Genomic DNA, 20,400 nt, shown 5'->3' on the forward strand with positions numbered 1-20,400 from the left:
TATAAAATGTTCGTAGATCACTATTAAATGGTTGAAACTGATACATCATCTATGAGGTAGACATGATTGCTAAATGTGACAAATTGCTAATACTGTGATCTAGCAATGAACGCTTAGGTAGCAAGCTGACTAACCTAGCAAGACGGATACAGAACAGAATATCTGACTGCACCGTGAATGATGAGAGTGTGATCTTGAAATGCCAGCACACACTAGTGATAATGTCCCGCAAGACCAGAATTACTTCCATGAAATGATGAATCCCAATCAGCAAAATCAACTTGAAACGAAATCAAAACAAGCTCGTTTTGTCAAACGTGAGGGCTTGATTCAAGATTTCATTCGCATGTGTTTAGCTCGAAATGAGTTAAATTCAAGAGTCCGTTTATACATCGTTTAAGCCAGTTTCGAGCTTGAAATGCAGGCTCTAATCGGGCTGGTGCTGCAAGCTAAAAGCAAGGTCGCGTTGCGAGCTCAATTCAGGCCCGAGATGCACGGTCGAATCAGGATTGAGATGCAGTCTTGACTCAGGCTTGAAACGCATGCTGGATGCAATCTCCCCATTCAAGGCCACCTGGCACACCTTTCACGAAATGCAAGCTCGATTCTATTGTGATTCTAGATCAATCTCAGAATCTGATTTAAGCTGGATGTTTAGAGTGAATCAATCCTGATTCAAGGCATACTGCCCTCTTGAAGTAAGCTTCTTTCAGCTTCGAATCATGAATCTGATTCAAGGCCAGTGCAATCCAATTTCAATGCTTAATCCATGCATGGACATCCATACATTCTATATATAGATGAAATCTATAATATATATATATTATACTGAGTATAGAAATAGAGTATTAAGACAATAGTAAGATTGGAGCATTAGTTTGGAAGAATGATTGAATCATGAATAATAAGAATTACAGATTCATTTCAAATTCTGGATGGAATTTGAATTATGATTAAGCATTGATATTGGATTGCACTGGCCTTGAATCAGATTATTAATATATATTTTATATTTTTAATATTATTCAAATTGAAATATTCCTTAAAATTCTCCTGTGAATGGCAAATTACTTATTCATTCTCTCCTGTCAGGGCAGTCTATAAACTGTCTCTGTAGCTGTATTGATTGAGTCGAGATCGACGTCTGCTAACCAATAACAGCTTGCTGACTGTCCTGAGAGGGAGCAGTGAATGAGTCACTCGCCATTCGATGAATTAATTAAATCAAATCTGCTCTAGTTCAAACAGCCCTCTATGCTTGCAACACCTCAAATGGAATACAGTTCATATAGATCTGAGTAACACATCAATATTATTACTTTGAATATCTATTAAAATATTAAATATTATATATTAATATCTATATTAGTTCATTTTCTTTAAAGCTTAGTTCCAGAGTATATCATTATGAGCGAAAAATGTAAATAAGAAAACATTATTTTCAATAAAATGCAATGATTTTTATTAAATATAACAAAAATTGAACTTTTAATTTATAATTAATTAAATATTTTTACTTTGAACTGCTATCATCCTCGATTTGAGCTTCATGAGGCGTAGTCTCTCTGCTCTTGGTCCTGTAATATACGAAATGTACAGTTTAGTAGGATAACTTAATAGGTTATTATGAGTAAAATATGAAATTTCTCGGTAATCAATTCTCAGAATGCTGATTATGTAGCTTATCAACTCATACAGAGTGTCCCAAAAATACATACATCAGTACTACCACAACCACGGTATTCTATTCTTCAAGGTATATTCTGAATCCTCCATAGTTTTCATGTAATCCAGCATTCAATTTTTTTAAAAATAATCACCATATTTATTTAATGGATGAACATTCTCCTTAAAAATTTAGTATGTTATCATGTCTACATTAAAGTTTTAAATTTAAGTTTTCTTTCTGAATCATTGTTCAATGGAAATGTGTATGATGAGTAAAATTCAGAGCTTCCAATTATCAAGAGAATTATGCCTGATTTTGTAAAATCCTATAATAAATTACTGAGATATAGTTATAGTCTCCTAGCTTTGTCTATGTGTCCTCGAAAAAACTTAAGGGCAAGGTACCATATGGTTCTTGGAGTGATATCCATGCCATTTCAAAAATATCATGCAAAAAACTTTTATAAGTTGGAGACTGTTATACATACTGTAACTTTCAGGATAAGTTATTGGTCAAATACTCTACCTTTTGACATACATAAATGAACTTCAACCCCTCATGAGAGGTTGACTTAGGCCTTCATAAGGACATCTCATTTACATTTATGACAGTTTGGCACACTGTCAAACGAGATAAGGGGAGCGTTTCGAGCATCTTTTGAAATTAAATGTAACTGATTACTAAATAAATAATCAGTTTTTCAATGTGTTCCGTTATTCATTGAAAAAGTGTTGTTTTAAGTTTTATTACTTTTTTCAATCCTTTCTATAAAAACTAGAACTAAATCAGCCCCCATTTTTGATAAAAGTATCATAGAACATTTTCATTGATGTCATCATTCTTGTTTTAAAGGCCCCTCATCTCTTTAAAAACTAAAACTTCAATCAGCCGCCATTGTGGATACAAGAATCATAGAACATTCTTATTGATGCCATCTTTCTTGTTTTAAAAACACCTCTACAATGATTAACCACACAATGGGTGTTTACATTTTAAATATTCCAGTTACAACCCCCAAGTACACCCCTTATGAGGGGTTGGAACTCAGTTGTACATTAAAAGGTAGAGTATTCTATCAATAACTTATCCTGGAAGTTACAGTATTATATCTACAATAGTCTCCAAATTATTGAAGGGTTTCCATACATATGACTCACTCTGTATATGTGCATATGTATCGTTGAACTTCAAAGATTGTTGAAAAACTGTGTTTGAAGGAGGTTCCGTCTTTGAATAGCAGTGATTAGATATTGGATGCAAAAAAGCAAACATGTAGAAGAAATTGGAAAAGAGTATTGGGAGCAAGCGGTGAAGTGGACGAAATGATGGATTCTTCTTTGATTCAAGTAACTGATTTGGAATTTTTCCAGATGTATTGGGTCCACTAATTCATGATTATTCCATACTTTTTCATCAATAACAAATAATCAATAATCATGGTTAGGAATGATCCCCTAAATAATTCACGTTGTAATTTCAAACAATAAAAAATTGTTCACTCACCTTCTCAACAACCTTGTTCTGGCTTGTTGGAGCCATTTCGACGCCAACGATCCATATTTCACTTCAATTGCAATGTCCCCAAAAACGTTTGAACAGCAACTGTAACAAAATTGGATAAGAAATAATATAGCAATACATTGATATATACAGTCATAGTGATAGTATAGCAAACAATGGGTTACTAGATCACCTTCTTACATAATAGGTGGCAAATTAAAAATTGCAACAATATTATTGAACTCATGATGAAATATACCTCTTGGAGATTACCAACATCTTTAACTCTCTTAAAATGTAAACAAATGAGTTTTTTTCAAACTTCAACCCATATAATCATAAGTCAGAATTTATTCAAGAGAAACACAGAATCCTATTGATGCAAAAATACTGCAAAATTGTCACAAAAAATTCTAATAAAATAACATTCTCGTATGGTATGAAAATGAAAATATTTTAGCAAAACCTTGATCCCCCGCATCAATGAGCAAGAAGCAGCATAGTTTCAGCCTTACAATAGACCATAAGAATTATTGTTATGCTCTTAATTGTAGAACTAGTTATAGCCTAATAGATAATTTTATGACAAAAAATAGCATTTCAATGCTATAGATAATTTTGATTTAATTTTTTAAATGATCTTGTCTCAAAATTTCAAATTTTAGAATTATTGGTACTTGTTCTAATGTACAGTTTCAATGTTGGATATGTTACAAGAAGTTTGACGAATGAGTGAACTGGCAGAAGTGTGAACCGCGGCTAGAATGTCACCTTTAATCTTAGTGTTGTGATTACCAGAATAGTCCAGTCACTATATATATAGTGCTTGCAATTTAAATTTTAGTTCTGATTTCTTAATATATTGTGCGGATACAGAAGAAAAATCCAGAACCAATATTTTTATGCGAAATTTCCTTTACTAGATACAGAGTGGCCCAAAAACTTGTATTTCCAGTTATTTGTTCAGTTCTCAGCTATTTCCAACATATCCAGTAATCGGACAGAAGAACTCGCTGTAGCCTTTTTCTAAGATTATGAAATTCTGGATAAATGATATTATTCTCAACTATCCAATGAGTACTGAGTTGAATTTTTCAAGAACGAGTAAAATTTTGAGAAGAAATTAATTTTGATGGATTTCAGTTTTTGATCATCAATATCATCCAATTGTTCCCATTCAAATGAGAAATTCGAATTCTCTCTGGTCGTGATTTTGTGCTCCACAATCTGAGATCAGGTAGAGTGCTCTATCTCATATAGATTTGAATGGTAACAATCGGAAGATATTGATAATCAAAAACTAAAATTCAACAAAGTTTATTTTTCCTTAAAATTTTACTCATTTTTGAAAAATTGTAACTCAGTACGGTTCTCTTATTAAAGATAAAGAGTTCCGAGTGATCTAGTTTTTTTCAGAATTTCATCATCTGAAAAAGGCGAGAACGAATTTCTCTGTCAGATTAGGTACCGGATTTGTAGGAAATAGCTGAAAACTGGATAAATAATCAAAAATACAAGGTTTTTGGGCCACTCTGTATCTTTATAGCTCAAGACAATTTATCATGAAAATATTGGTTGGTTCTGAATTTATTTATCCATTTTTGCATACAATCTCAAATAATATAAATATAATTGGGAAACAATAGCAGGCTTTGCCCAAAACTATTTTATTGCCAAATATTGATAGGTAATGGTTAATGTCCCAAAATGTTTTTAAGTTTTTACTGCTGAAAGTTCAAGTTGAAATTTCATTGATGTATCAAAAAATATAGGTATTAAAAATCAGAAATAGAATATAAATTGCTAACAGGCCCCCTTTTTCATGTCTATATTGACTGGACTAATATGGTTGCAACTTTGAGCAAGCTATTGTGAACGCATTACCGTACTGGGAAAAAACATACCTATAATCTTTTTTCTCTAGGGCTACTCTTGAATAATACATGAAAATAGAAATCTAAGAAAAATAGAAATAGTATAATATAGAAATAATATTCTAATATTTTTATTTATAAGAAAAATATGCTAATTTTAAAATGGGTAGCCTACTTGAATTTCTGTTTGTTTTTATTCGTACATAGGTACCTACCTACAGGTATGGTTTGAAAAACAAATATGGCACAAATATGGTTTGAAAATACATCTACTACAGTGCAGTGTAAATATGGCCTAAAACATTAACCTTGCTAACATATAAATTAACATACAATAAAAATAAGTAACATCCATATTTACATAACCAAAAATGTCATATATTCGACTATAAAGGAATACAGTAGCCTACTTACTCAGTATGCATTTCGATATCTCACTCCCATGAAATGGAGTTTTTGTGTTCCCGTTTGATGCACGGCCAGTATATGAGAATTTCATGGCCAGCTCATCAATCATTAATCTTCTCAAGATATTATTGATACATTGGCCAATATTAGCGCTCCCCACTGTCCTCATATGCTTTATCTAAAAAAAATCAAAACAATTTTATTAGTACTGTGTAAAATGATCAGTCATAAATGGTTTGCGAAATGAAGGACATTCATTCCGCAAAAACGTTATTTTTGAGTGGAGCTCAGTTCTGTTTAGCTTATAGTGAGATTATTCTAGGAAAGAAGCTGAAAGAAATCTACGATGTCTCTCAGATGACGCTCCAAAAATGATGCAGTAAAATGCGCGCATGGGGCCCTGCACTCTTAGACTCCCTATGTTCAATACAAATTAACAGAAAATTTCTTAACTATATTCACTATAGGGCCTATCTTTCCTATTAGTTGAAGAGATCCAAACATACAGTTACAGTATTTGACAATTCAATGTTATGTCTTCATGTAATCATGATTTCCACGGTTTGAGTTAATTTTAAAGAATAATGGTCATTGAATTTTCTCAGCATTGAACTTTACACAAGTTCTATCCTTTCAAGATACAAGGTTATTATTAAATATTCAGTTATATTCCTTCCAAAACCTTGCGAATTCTAATGAACATTAAAGTTGAAAATATTTTACCAGTTCTGTTGAATATCCGAACAAATTTTGCATTGGAAATAATCGATTCATGTCATTATAATGTCTCTAAAAGGAAAAAGTTATAAATTTGATAAGAGATCCATTTCTATTGAGAATTGTATCAGTAGATGCATTCCTTATTTGAATTAAAAGTTTAAAATACTCCTCTGAAACACTTTGTATAACAAGGCATGAGCATAATGTACCTAGATTGTAAACCTACATCGTCTTTGACTTTGGTGTAGGCTACCTATTGGATAATACACTAAATGGATAAATAACTAATTGAATGAATGAATCAAGACATACCTTGTCACGTGGTATTTTAGCACCACAAAATATTTTTGAAATGAACTATTGAGCTTTAATGAAATTATAAAATAGGAAGGAAAGATAGCCTAGTCAAAGTACCACTCAAGTAAAATCGAATGTTATTTGTGATGAAGAGTAATTATGGTCTGGCCAGAGAATTCGAACTGTAGCGCCAAAATCCCAGACTGCAATTCTGCCAATAGCAGGCTTGTGTTTGCGCCAGCGCAGACCGTCCAGCTGTTTTGACCTTGTCGATGTCTTTTTTTTCCCAGTCCATCTTGTCTAGTCACCCCGTTGTCTTGTTGCTAGACCGAATTTGTATTTTGTCATGTAATTTCGATCGGAAATTTCTTGTAAATAATTGTTTGAGTGTCGTGTGTGTGAATTATGAATATAACAGCGTAAATAGTGTTGAATTGAATTAATTTGAATCGGATTTGAATTTATAAAGAATCCAGGTTGAGCTTTGTTCGAAACACAGTGTATGACCTGCAAGTTGAACACAGAATCAACGCGAAAAGGCAGCCCGGAAGCGAACCTGTCTTATTCCCAGATTTCATTCCACCCTGAACCTGATCAAAACACCTAATAAAGGCTTCGATGGGCAAGTAGTTGAGATTGGATTAAATCTGGTGAGTTTTTGCTCTTTTTTATTGTTCATTAATGCAGAGTTTAACTGTACAAATAACCTGGCTCAAATTGAAGATCAAATTTTGCCCCTTGTTTGTATTTGATTATTCAAATAGTAAATTACAGTCCTCTGGTAGCTCTAGCCTGAGCTTTGTTCAGAACATTTCTTGTTCCTGCCGAGCCGGAATGAATTTAAATTTGTAATTTGTTGATTAATTCACACACATTGAATTTAAGCAGTTTCGTACTTGTCCAGTGTTGGCATGTTGAGAATGGTCTGATCTATGCTCAACTTAAGTTTGTTGTAGCCTTGTTCTAGAGCAAGGTTTCTTGTCAATTTGTATTTGTCTGAAATTAAATTTATTTCAGTTAAAACTGTAATTTCCTGAAACTAGGCGCATTGTGCTCTTTTTTCGGGAATTTGTTTGTATGTTGGAATTTGTATTGTCCATTTTGTTATACATGTTAGTGAAGGTTAATCACCAGCATGAATTTGTTTGTTCAATTCAACAAGTTATCGTTTGTTTGTGAGTTGTTGGAAGAACATTATCTAATCATATAGTTTTGTCTTCAGCAGTAACTTATCTTGTGAATTGATAATCAAAGTTTAACTTTGATAACTTACTAGTCATGATTCTTCCTTTCATCTAGTTTTGAACTCATTCTTGTTTTATTGTCTGTTGTTTGTATTGTCGGGGCTGAATTGTTTTGTGTATGAGTTCAAGATGGAGGAAAAATTACAGAAACAAATCAGGGTGCATCACGCTAAACTGGAACAATTGTATGCCAGATTGCAAAGAATTTATGAACTGTCTAAAAATGTCTCTGATCCAAAAGTTGCTGAGCAATTTTCAATCTTGTATCCTCGGGTGTCTCAGACCATTTCGGATTATGAAAAGACAGAATTAGTGGTTAATGAGTTGGAACTTGAGTTGAATAAAGATCATGTTGTAGCATTCAACGACTCACACCTAGATCTGTTTCAGTATATTGAAGTAGTGGCTAACACTCTCAAACAGAAAGAGGCGACTGATGTTATTGCTCAATCTTCGGCAGGTACAGCAGCTAGTGCACAGCCGGTCGTGTCTGAGTCAGTACTGCCTAAAATCGACCTTCCGAAATTTGATGGGAACCAGACTCAATGGTCGGTGTTTTATGAACTATTTAAGGCATTGGTACATGACAACAAGAGTTTGAACGATCAGCAGAAGGTCCAATATCTTGTAAGTAGACTTACTGGACAAGCAGCAAATATTTGTCTTCATTTGCCACCATTGGCTAACAATTATCAAATAATTTGGCAGGCATTATTGACCCGCTATAACGATCCACGGGCGCAAGTCGATGCCTATATCAAACAATTTTTTGAATTTTGTCCAATAAAATCAGAATCAAAGGCAGGTTGTATTGCGATTTTGGATGGGTTTTGCAGTTCAATCAATGCAGTGAAGAGATTGCGACTCACTGATTTGTCAGACTCGATATTCCTCTATCATGGCTTGAGATTGCTGGATCCAAGTTCTCGTAGAAATTTTGAATCGGCCGTCCGTGACAAGGCTATGCCAACATATACCGATTATGTCAAATTCATTGAAAAGCAAATTAAGACTCTTCCTTCTGATGAGAAACAGACTGAATCGTTTAATAAATCAAAGATGTTTGTGGTTCAATCTAATGATTCATCTAACAATGCATCTAGTAAAAATCCCAATTGTCTGAAGTGCTCAAAACCGGGTCATCGGTTAGTGGATTGTGCAAGTTTCTTGAAAATGACTCCTTGGGATCGTTATTGTTTGATTAAAGGAAAGTTTTGTTGTTCTCGTTGTCTTGATGTGGATCATTTGAGTAGAGATTGTCGTAGTAAAACTCAGTGTGCTCAATGTCGAGAATCTCATCATTCTTTATTGCACTTTTCCAGATCAAGTTCCAATGAAGGTGTTGCGTCCTCGTCGAACTCCAAGGCAGGTGGCACATCACCTATTAGTTGTTGTTCTACATCCAACGATGTAGAAAATTCGACCGTTGTGTTGTCGACCGTCACTGCACATGTTCGAGATTGTAATGATCAGCTTTGTGATGTTCGTTTCTTGGTTGACACCGGGAATCAGTGTCATTTTGTTACAGCCAAATTGTGTCGGCGTTTGAGACTACCATTCCAGCCCATGAAAACCGTTGTTCGTTGATTTGGTGGTGGTACTAGTGAAGTTCGAGGTCGTACTTGTGTGTCGAATCAGTCGAAGTTCGATCCTACCGTCAAGTTTTCGATGGATGCCACAGTGGTAGATAAAGTCATCGACAAGTTGCCTTCTTGTGAAATCGACAGATCCAAACTTCATCATCTTGAAAATCTCACACTGGCTGACGACAAATTCTACCTTCCTAGTAGAATAGATGGCATCATTGGTGCGGAGTTAGTTCCTCACTTGCTACGTGGGAGTCCTAGTATAGGTGAATCGCACGAATTGATGACTGTCAATAGTGTCTTTGGTCACATTCTGATGGGGAGAGCGCCGATTCTCACTTCAACAAAGAATGTGTCGAATTGTTTTACAGCCATCTGTAGTCCATTCGTTAGTAGTCCATCATTGGATAGTTTTGTGGAATGTTTTTGGGAGTTGGAATCGTGCCCTGCACCAAGCTGTCAACTGAAACCGGAAGAGTTGGAGTGTGAGGTAAATTTTCGGAAGTCTGTACATCGTGTGAATTCTGGTCGTATTGTTGTTGCCTTGTCATTTGCAGAGCCGCCCAGCAACTTGGGAGATCCATATGCTGTCGCCGAACGCAGACTGCTGACTTTGGAGAGACGACTAGAGCTTGACAGCAATACTCGTATTTCATATCATGAAATATTGATCAATTACCTACGTCAGGGTCACATGTCGTTTGTAGCAGATCAGACAGACCGAGGTGGTTACTACATACCACATCACGCCATCGTGAAAGCAAGCAGCACTACCACGCCCATCCGAATTGTATTTGATGCTGGTTCCAGAACATCATCTGGTTTGTCATTGAACCAGGTTATTCATGCTGGTCCCAAATTGCAGACTGACATTTTCGTTTTGTTAGTTAATTTTCGTTCGTTCCCAATCGCACTAACTGCTGACATTAAACAAATGTATCGACAGATATTAGTGGAGGATTCCTGCCGTCGTTATCAGCGTGTATTGTGGAGATTTTAGCCAGAGGATCCGATCGAAATTTATCAGCTCAATTGTGTTGTTTTTGGTGTTTCAAGCTCTCCATATTTGGCACTTCGCACCATCCACCAGCTTGTAGAGGAGGATGGAAATCGTTTTCCAGCAGCCAAGGCAAGAATACCAAGAGACATGTTCATGGACGACTTAGTCACATCTGTCGCCACAGAGTCAGAGGCAGCGGAGCCAGTCCAAGCAGCTGTTTGAGGGAGGAGGTTTCTCGCTCACAAAGTGGACTTCAAATTCACCATCAATGTTGGAGAAATTCTTGGAGGAAGAGAAATCGTTTTCGTACAAGGATTTCGAAGTAGACAATTCCTTGGCTATCTTGGGATTGAATTGGCAACCTAGTACTGATCTGTTTCAGTTTTCAGTCAAGAGTGGTGAGGTTGTCCCTACCAAGCGTTCTATTCTGTCAGTGATGGCTCGTATCTATGATCCACTTGGTCTCTTGTCACCGTTTAGATTATTTCTCAAGTGTCTTGTCCAGAAACTGTGGAAATTAGGAGTGGATTGGGACGAGAAGCCGCCTGAGTCTATCTGCACTCTTTGGGAGAATTGTCAAAAAGAGTTGCCTTCATTGTTGAAATTTGCTGTTCCACATCACGTTGGTTTGTTTCAGAATTCTCACATCAGTTTGATTGGTTTTTGTGATGCATCATTGTCTGGTTATGGTGCAGTTATCTATGTGAAGTCGCAGGAGGAGAGCGAGGAGCCAAGAGTTGTATTATTGTGTTCAAAGTCCAAGGTAGCACCATCTAACGTTGTTTCAATACCTCGTTTGGAGTTGTTGTGCGGCACTCTTGTTGGCAGAACTCATGAATTCAGTAGTCACTATTATTAGTGAACGTTGTCATGTGTCTCGTATTGTCGCACTCTCTGATTCTACAGTCACCTTGTGTTGGATTAATGCTCCATCCGCGAAATGGCAAACTTTTGTTGGTAATCGCGTCGCAAAAATACAGGATTCTTGTATACAGGAGTGGATGCATGTTGCCAGAATTGAAAATCCCGGTGACTGTTTGTCTAGAGGTTTATCACCAGTTGAGCTTGTGAACTTTCCGTTGTGGCTCTCAGGTCCATCATGGATAGCAGAGGACGAATGCGATTGGCCCGTCCGAACTGAAATGGAAGAGATAGTGAATCCACCGGAGGCAAGAAAACCGTCAGTGTTGACAGTCACAAAATCTCCTGATTGTAACAGCAATGCAGTATATTCATTGATTGGTCGTTGTTCGGATTATGGTCGTCTTTTGAGAATTGTAATTCTTGTTCTCAAATTCTTACGAATCTTACCCCAATCAGAAGAATCAGATTTCGATGTTGCTGAGAGGTATCTATGTAAAGTGGTACAGAAGATACATTTTTCATCTGAATTTGTGTAATTAGAGAAGGGAGAAGATTGTTCTATGCGCCTACGTCGCCTGTCTTCATTCATTGATAAAGGTGTGATTCGCGTCGGCGGTCGTTTGTCTCATGCTGGACTTGACTTTGAGACTTGTCATCAGATGATCTTACCAAAATCCGACGCTTTCGTTCGATGTTAATTGATTATCATCACAAGAAGAATTGTCATTCTGGACCTTCGTTATTGTTGTCTTTGATCAGACAGAAATTCTGGATACTGTCTGCTTGCTCTATTATTTGTATTTGTATTTTTAAGTGTAATCATTGTTTCCGTGTTCGACCTAGTAATAATGAAATTATATCCACTCCCAACTCAATAGTTGTGGTGATTGTTGCATTTTTTCTTTTGTGTTGTTTTTTGGTGCTGGTGTTTTGTTCTTTTTGTCATGTCTGGATTTTTCCCTTCCTTGTTTTTTTTTCCAGTTTTGTAACTTGGCTGAAAAATAGTTTTTCAGAGGCGGCGGTATGGTCTGGCCAGAGAATTCGAACTGTAGCGCCAAAATCCCAGACTGCAGTTCTGCCAATAGCAGGCTTGTGTTTGCACCAGCGCAGACCGTCCAGCTGTTTTGACCTTGTCAATGTCTTTTTTTCCCAGTCCATCTTGTCTAGTCACCCCATTGTATTGTTGCTAGACCGAATTTGTATTTTGTCATGTAATTTCGATCAGAAATTTCTTGTAAATAATTGTTTGAGTGTCGTGTGTGTGAATTATGAATATAACAGCATAAATAGTGTTGAATTGAATTAATTTGAATCAGATTTGAATTTATAAAGAATCCAGTTTGAGCTTTGTTCGAAACACAGTGTATGACCTGCAAGTTGAACACAGAATCAACGCGAAAAGGCAGCCCGGAAGCGAACCTGTCTTATTCCCAGATTTCATCCCACCCTGAACCTGATCAAAACACCTAATAAAGGCTTCGATGGGAAAGTAGTCAAGATTGGATTAAATCTGGTGAGTTTTTGCTATTTTTAATTGTTCATTAATGCAGAGTTTGAATGTACAAATAACCTGGCTCAAATTGAAGATCAAATTTTGCCCCTTGTTTGTATTTGATTATTTAAATAGTAAATTACAGTCCTCTGGTAGCTCTAGCCTGAGCTTTCTTCAGAACAAATCATATTATCTAAAGCGATAAGAGAACCAAGCAAAGTTGTAATTCAATAATAATAATTCATTGGCAGGAATAAAAATTATAAAGCGGCTTATATATTATTGGCAGATCATAAAAATAAAAGTTTGCATGTACATTTGAGGTTAGAATTCTTTGTTTTTGTTCTAAATGAATCAATCAATCTAGGATCAATTGACAGTTCTTTGAATCGATACCTAAAGAATCAGCTGATTGCTCGACCAACCAGTATGAATTTAATTATAAGTCTTACTCACAAAATATATATTATATACATTAGGGAAGGTTTATGTAAATTGATAAGGACAACTATCATTGTTACACGATTTTTTATTGCAATCTGAAAAAGTATGAAAACCAAGAGTACCCAAAACTCACATAAAAAAAATTATATGTATATCATTTTATAGCATCATGTATCGAGATTTAATCATTAAAATACTTTTAGTCTATCATTTAATTTATTTATGTAACAAATTTTCATTTATCTTTGTATAAAAAAGTTGGAGAAACCCTGAATCTGAAGTAACCAATTGCATTGAGTCTTACTAAGATTAGAAAACCAATCAGATGGAAGCTGATAAATCGTTCAAGGAAGAGATGAAATTTTTCTGAAAATCATTCCTCTCTGGCTTGTGATCCCAATCTGTGAAGACGCACATGGAGATTAGGGTTCTTTCTTCCTATTAAATTTTAAAATCATCAAGCCAATCCCTTTTTAAATGTAAAATATTTGTAATTATTGTTTGATTATTTGTGAACTCAGTGTTGCTAAAGAGTTCTTAATAGTAATCTGTTCCCATGAATATATTTCCAATACTGAAAGAAATTTATAAGAAATCTGGACCACCCACGAGCCCAGCAGAGATGAAAAGGACCTGCATAATTAATTTTTGGGAATAATCAATTCACTCTACAAGATCTTCAAGAACATCATTACTGTGAGTGTTAGTTCTAATGAGCTCATTAGCCGGCCTTTAATAGTGAATTGGGGAATTGATCAAAGCGCTATATAAATTAATTCAAGTTTAAGAAATTCGCAACGTGTTGATTGCTATCATATAGTCTATGAGAACGTTTTATGAATTTACTTGATTTATGTAGGAAGCTTACTTCCATGCATGGCACAAACTCATAAAACCCTGAGATTATTGAATTGTCATTTTTATTGATTATTATTTGCTCATTGATCAAAATATGTCATGTTAAATCTACAGATGGAACAGGTTTTAAGTTGTAGAATTCTGAATTGACTTGAAGTCCATGTATCAGTATCAAATACAAATTTCTAATTTTTAAAGCTCACATCTTTGAATGCTAATAAACCTTGTGATAATTGTTAAACTATTGAAGAATTTATATATATATTGGAATTATAAATATAAGGAATTTTTATATATTATATTATTTTATTGGAGTATATTTTATGATTTATGTCAGCATACAGAATCTTAGAAGTTTTTTATTATATCCTAACTCATCTAGTGATATACAGTTTGAGCTGTCTTGGTACCAAGAAATAATCGTCAGCAGCATATAAAATCAGTGAATCAATTAATATTGATCTTATTCAGAGCATTTATTACTTATCATCCTTTGATGATAGAAATACTATTCAGCCAGAAAGGTCTTACTGAAAATTATATTAATAAGCCTACAGTATATCATATAAGGATCCAGAAAACTTCAAGAACTGGCGTTGTAAGTTCCAAGGAATTTTAGAAGGGTAGGTTGGTGAATACCTGTATTCATGATAAGCGTTTTAAAAATCAACTAGAAAGATCATAGTTGGTTTTCATTATTCTCGATTGAATATATGGTTACTGATAATCAGTCACCAATTATCTTTTTGACTTCCTTATTGGTATTCTTCAAGAACTTCACGGAAGCAGCAGTAAGAATTATTGATCACCAGTCATTGAACCCTGTGGTGATTAATTATATTTGGAAAATTCATGCGTCTACCACTGAGCTAGAGCTGCAGTCTGAACCCAGCATATTTGCGAGCCGGACAGCCTTAACTTTTTTGACAATTTATTTGCAAAATGGGGATTTTAGCAACCACTCTTATAAATATCAAAAATACAGCACCACACATGAATGGTTGGCAATCCACACCATTACATAATATCACTCAACATGTGAGGCAAAGATTTACAACTTTACACAATGGCTTCACAAAGTGGGACTCTATCACAAGAGGCAACCCCCCAGGAAGCACGACTTTACACAATGGCACCACAAACGTGAGGCATGATGGAAAGCTTACCTATTCAACCTTACTATTAATGCTAATTAGAATTATTAATAAAACTGAAAGCTGCAAGAAGTATAATCTGAAGTTGATTCAAGAAGATATATCTGATGATCTATTGTAAGTTTCTGGCTAAAATGATTGAGTTGCTCATCAAGTTGAAATTTTTCAAGCTGCATAAATACAGACAAACTGTATCACAAGAGTTTGATAACATAATTCCTAATAATAGAGAAAATTGGATGAGAATTTCCATAAAATTCATAGCAAAATTTTGATCTTGATCTTTGAATCTAAATATTGTATGCTGACCAGGGTTATAGGTTATTTCAAATATAAGAATATTATTGATATTAAGGAAGATAAGACTCTGCCTAAAATTTTAAGAGCTATATTGGTAGTAATTTTCTCCATGTTTACTATCATACCTGGATCACTTGGATGATCTTCGTGTAACATATATACATGACACTTAAAACTATCAACACCACACAATTTATCCAAAATAGGCACTGTCAGTACGTCCATTTCAATATTCCTGCAATTTGGTAGTACACTTGGCAACTTATTAGGAGTATTCCATATGTATCGTCACCATGAACCAGTCTCCAGCAAACTCGCAAATTTCCTACTTCAGCGACCATCCCCAAAACCCTACAACCATGACACCGGCCGATCACCAACCCCGGGACAATATAGCAGAGACTCCATGGGAGAGAGAAGGAGGCAGCATATGCTCCATCAATTTCGACCCACAAAACCTGGCACAATTGTCTTCTACTGGGATTGATAATGCTGTCGATGCAATAAATACTGATGAGAGTCCAGCTGGTGGAGATAAAGGAGTGAGGGCGTCCAACCTGGTGCTGACATCTCTGCAGACTGCTCCAAGCGCCGCCGAGGGAACAGAGAAGGCCTCCACCCAATCGCCGCCCGATGTGACCAGTCAACCGCCATCTGCCACCACCAACCTAGAAAAGCGCAACACCACGTTAGACTCCTCAGTCAGTTATGCTACCAATCTCATGGCAAATGATTCCATAAATGAATTCAAACTCATGCTCAGCCAAGCCTTAGAGGGGCAGACTAAAAAAATACAAGAAGATATACAAGCAAACCAGGATAAAAGGACAGAAAATATCAAAGCTGTACAAGAGGATATCAAAACGGTCAGACAGGATGTCAAAACTATTGATGAAAAATTTTCTAGCTTCAAAGAGGAAGTGAAAAGTCTGATAGATATTGAAGTGGGCATGCAATCTACAATCATAAAAGAGTTGGAAACCCATATAGATGAAGTCACCTGTCAGGTAAATGAGCGGTTGGATGAGGTACCCAGGGAAGTAGGAAAACAGGTGGACATATTAGGCGAAGAGCTAGGTACCACTATCATGGGAACTATGATGGAAGAAGTATTAGGAAATAACTGTGAAGTAGAGTCAAAGAAAGAAGAAGATAATAAGAAAATAGTAAAGATAGTCAGAGAACAGGGTAACATGCAGATATGTATAGCAAGCTTAACGGACGAGGGGACTAAATCAAGAGAGAGATATGGCATGTTGGATAATACCATAGGCGGACAACAGTTAAAGCTAACCGAATTGTATGACAAAGTGAATGAGAATAGGAAAACAATGAATGATAAATGGACCGCAAATGAAGAATGAGTCTCCAGAATAGAGACACACATGGAAAGTATCCCAGTCAGTCGAACGCATTATATGCCGACTGAATCAGTAAATGGCACTCAACTTTTCCAAAATCTTGGAAAATTTGATAACTTTTACCGTCACATGCAACCCAGACCATTTGTGGATCAAATAAGAGCCATTCAAGAGTTGATACCCACCTCTTGGTTAGTGTGGCGTTTCGAATTGTCCAGTTCATTACTCGGCGAGCCGCTGATGTTTTTCCAGAGCAGGGTGCGAGACATTAGTAGCCTAGAGGATTTCCTCTCCCAGTTCCTGCAGCAATATTGGAGCGAACGTAAACAGATGGACGCGCTATCAGAGATTATATCATGCACATATGATAATAGAGGTGAACATTCTTATACTGAATTTGTAGCTAACATAATGTATGGGAACTCTCAACTGGATGAATCTTTAGCTGACTCATCACTAGCTAATATACTATTCAAAAAGCTTCCCTTCTGTGTTCGCATGACACTGGCAGTACCTATCTTCCATTTCCAGTTGTCAAGAACTGATAGAACCTTCACATTGTATCCAATCCGTTACTTCTGAATCAAGTCATGTAAACGATCATGCAAGAAATCCCAATCATTCTCTTCAGCATAATAGCAACCATTTCAGAGGAAATTATAATGATGAGAATCAAATGTCAAATGCCGGAGCAAACGCTTGATATACAAAATACACTGAAAATAATTACAGAGGTCAATCATTTGAAAATGATTCCAGAAATAAATCCCAATATTACAATTGTATACAACAGGATAAAGGAGCATATTATGATGGCAGAGATTGCTTAAATGGGAATAATTATAAACATGATTGAGGACACAAGATTCAAGGTGAAACACATCAAAATCATAGCAGAACAAACACCTCTTACACAGTGGACACATCATATACAGTAGCGTGCACAACAAAAACAACCCAAAATCAACATACAAATAACCCACCACCAAATAAAAAAGTCAAAAATGCATCAAATTCAGTCTGTAAAAAGCAACCTATACTAAGTCTGCTATTCCCCCCCCCCCCCCGAAGATCTACCACTAGCAACCAATCTACTACTGAAAACTACATGCAGCATCAACACAGAAATAATTAGAGAATTGCCAATAACCAAATCTGAAAATGACATACCGCTTCCATGCACTGAACCTGTGCACCAGCATGCAGCACCCCCACAGCATACCCGTTTTGAGCAGTCGCCGCCCAAACATTGTTGGATCTACCTGCGGCACACTAAGTTCAAGGAGCAAACCGCCACCAAGGCAAGCAGAAAATGTGACCAGCAGGACGATGTCAGAGTGGAACATGGAACCCAGCACAGGAAGGCCCACCGGAGGAAGCAACAAGAAAGGCCCCGGAAAAGAGGTTATCGTCCTCATGCAAGGTTCAAACACTGCAAGAAATGCATCCAGAAACCAGACAACCATGGGAGGAAGGCAGCATGCAGAGAGGACAACTGGCACCGGAATGTATGGGATAATGAGACCAACATGCACCCGAAGCACACACGGTTCAAGCAAGCAGCTTACCGTAGTGATTGCAGTTATGGAATAAAGAAAAGAAATATGCTTAAAATTAATGGAAATTTAATAACAGATTCAAGACTAGGTTGTGATGATAAAGGAAAAAATTATTATATGAAAGTATTGAAAGATGAATTGTGTGCAATAAAATTGAGAGAAAGAATGAATTGTTTATTGGAAGAAAGAATATCTGGTTACTGTTTACTGAGAGGTTATGTTATGAGCTTAATAAGTATTGTAATGGGCTTCCTGGGGGGTTAACTCTTGTAATGATCTCCACGTTGTTTGAGGTTCACCTCTGCCCGGGAGCAGGAAGGCCAATACAAAGAAAGAGTGGAATGAGTCTGGAGTAATTTGTCTGGGAGGTAGTAATTCTCTCCTTTCAACTCGATTACACCATCTTCATAGAACTCAAAAAATATATAAAGATAATATCCAATCACAAATGATGGAATGTGGTGTAACGTGGCGTTTGCAAATATATCAATAAGCTCAACACTTCCAGCTGACTCCCACAGCCAAGAATATAGTTCCGGGAGACCTTTGCTTGTCTTATAAATTATACCTTGTGAGGTTGCCAAACACGGGATAAAAAAAATTGCTATGAGTTGATAATAAACTGCAAATATAATGCGCACAAAAAATCCACACTTTATACAAAAAATCACAGTCCAATGTGTACAACACATTCAACACTGTGATGATAATTTGAAGAGTTACTATATTTAAAGTTTTTAGCAGGATATTTGATTGAACAAAGTCCAGATATTGAATTGGAGAGATTTGATAATATTTGAAAAATGAATTAATTACTAGCCTTGAGCGACTGAGACTTAGGGGGCTGGCATGGAAAACAAGAAATGAGATTACAATTAATACAAATTTCATGTATTGTCGGAGACTCTCAGTTTCAAATAATTCGTCGTCAGCGCTTTGTTATATTTTATCGATACACTGCACTGTGCATCGGGCCCAAAACAAAATGATGAAATGAAATTACTCACTTGATGTCTTTGGATGGAAATTGACTGGACCTCAGATATGGATTGCTCACGTTGTGGCACAGGCAGAGTGTCGGCGGCTAAGTTCGGTGACATTTTAAATTTTTATATTTCACTTCACTCCTTAATTTATCAAGAAATATATAAGAGGCGGTATTTGGTGCTGATTTACAATAATAATTTTATAACAAACTTTGAACATATAAGTTACATTTTTTTTTCTTTTTGAGGTTAGGTTTTTTGTTTATAAACATGAAATTATTCAAGTGCTGAACGGTTTCCATCGGTGATCATAGACTGGAAACAGCTGATGACGTACCATTAAAAAAAAAAACATAAACAAACTGAAATTTTGGTAGTTCAACTCCAAATAACTTACATATAGTATAAAAATATGAGAAAAATGACTTATCTCCTTTTTCGATGAACAGGGAAACACCATACACAAACACAATTTTATATAAGTCATCAATGCATTAAGGTGTGTAAGAAATCAAGTTTGCATTGGGTAATTTTTTGCTGTTTGACGGTTCTACGGTAGAGTTTTACTGACTTGTTTGACCCATTTGTTTACAAATTGTTGAAAATCGAAATTTATTAAATATATTTGTGGTGTTTATTGTGCATACTGGACAATAACTTGTATAATTTCTGTAGTCAAGATAGTGCCTCACAAATAACCTAGGTGTTGTTGATGAGTTTTTCTGAGAATAGGCTATCTTGTTTTGGACTGCTTCATGTTGTATTTGACTCTTACTTTCCATCAACTTTTTATTGTTATTTTGTCTCCAACGTTGTATATAGACTTGTTTTGATGCCTTGTTGTGATATCTTTTACTCTGGTTGGCTGCTTTCTTCCATTGGTGTTGTACAACAGGACATGTATAAAGGTTATGTTGACTATTTAGGTTAGACAATTCGATCATTACTTTATTTCCATTTTCAAATCTATGTAGCATGTCGGGCCCCAGCACATATACAGAAGTGAGCCGTTTATCCCCGAGGTAACTTAGGTTTGATGTGTGTAAGTCGTCTGTGTTGAGAAAAGTCTCTATTTAACTGGAAT

At 35.9% G+C, this 20,400-nt stretch overlaps 2 protein-coding genes across 2 annotated transcripts in view; both read right to left on the minus strand.

The window, feature by feature from the left end:
* The window catches only part of LOC120353092, a 244,618-nt gene that overhangs the window by 107,810 nt on the left and 116,408 nt on the right, over window positions 1–20,400 (minus strand). The window lies entirely within an intron of this gene.
* Window positions 1,535–19,548, minus strand: LOC120353093. Its single transcript, XM_039435732.1, has 4 exons — window positions 19,338–19,548; window positions 5,458–5,629; window positions 3,173–3,271; window positions 1,535–1,577 (listed from the first exon to the last, which is right to left on the minus strand). Exons 1-3 carry the CDS (start codon window positions 19,428–19,430, stop codon window positions 3,231–3,233), a joined length of 306 nt encoding a protein of 101 aa, XP_039291666.1. The 5' UTR covers window positions 19,431–19,548; the 3' UTR covers window positions 1,535–1,577; window positions 3,173–3,230.

The sequence above is a fragment of the Nilaparvata lugens genome, chromosome 9, assembly GCF_014356525.2.
Source record: "Nilaparvata lugens isolate BPH chromosome 9, ASM1435652v1, whole genome shotgun sequence".
In the NCBI taxonomy this organism is placed as follows: Eukaryota; Metazoa; Arthropoda; class Insecta; order Hemiptera; family Delphacidae; genus Nilaparvata; species Nilaparvata lugens.

Excerpts from the sequence above, each read along its gene's own strand:
- LOC120353093 (XM_039435732.1), bottom strand. The coding sequence starts at position 19,430 with ATGTCACCGAACTTAGCCGCCGACACTCTGCCTGTGCCACAACGTGAG. Across the intron at positions 5,630-19,337 it reads TTTCCATCCAAAGACATCAA|ATAAAGCATATGAGGACAGT; the intron begins GTGAGTAATTTC and ends GATTTTTTTTAG. Across the intron at positions 3,272-5,457 it reads GATATCGAAATGCATACTGA|TTGCTGTTCAAACGTTTTTG; the intron begins GTAAGTAGGCTA and ends ATTTTGTTACAG.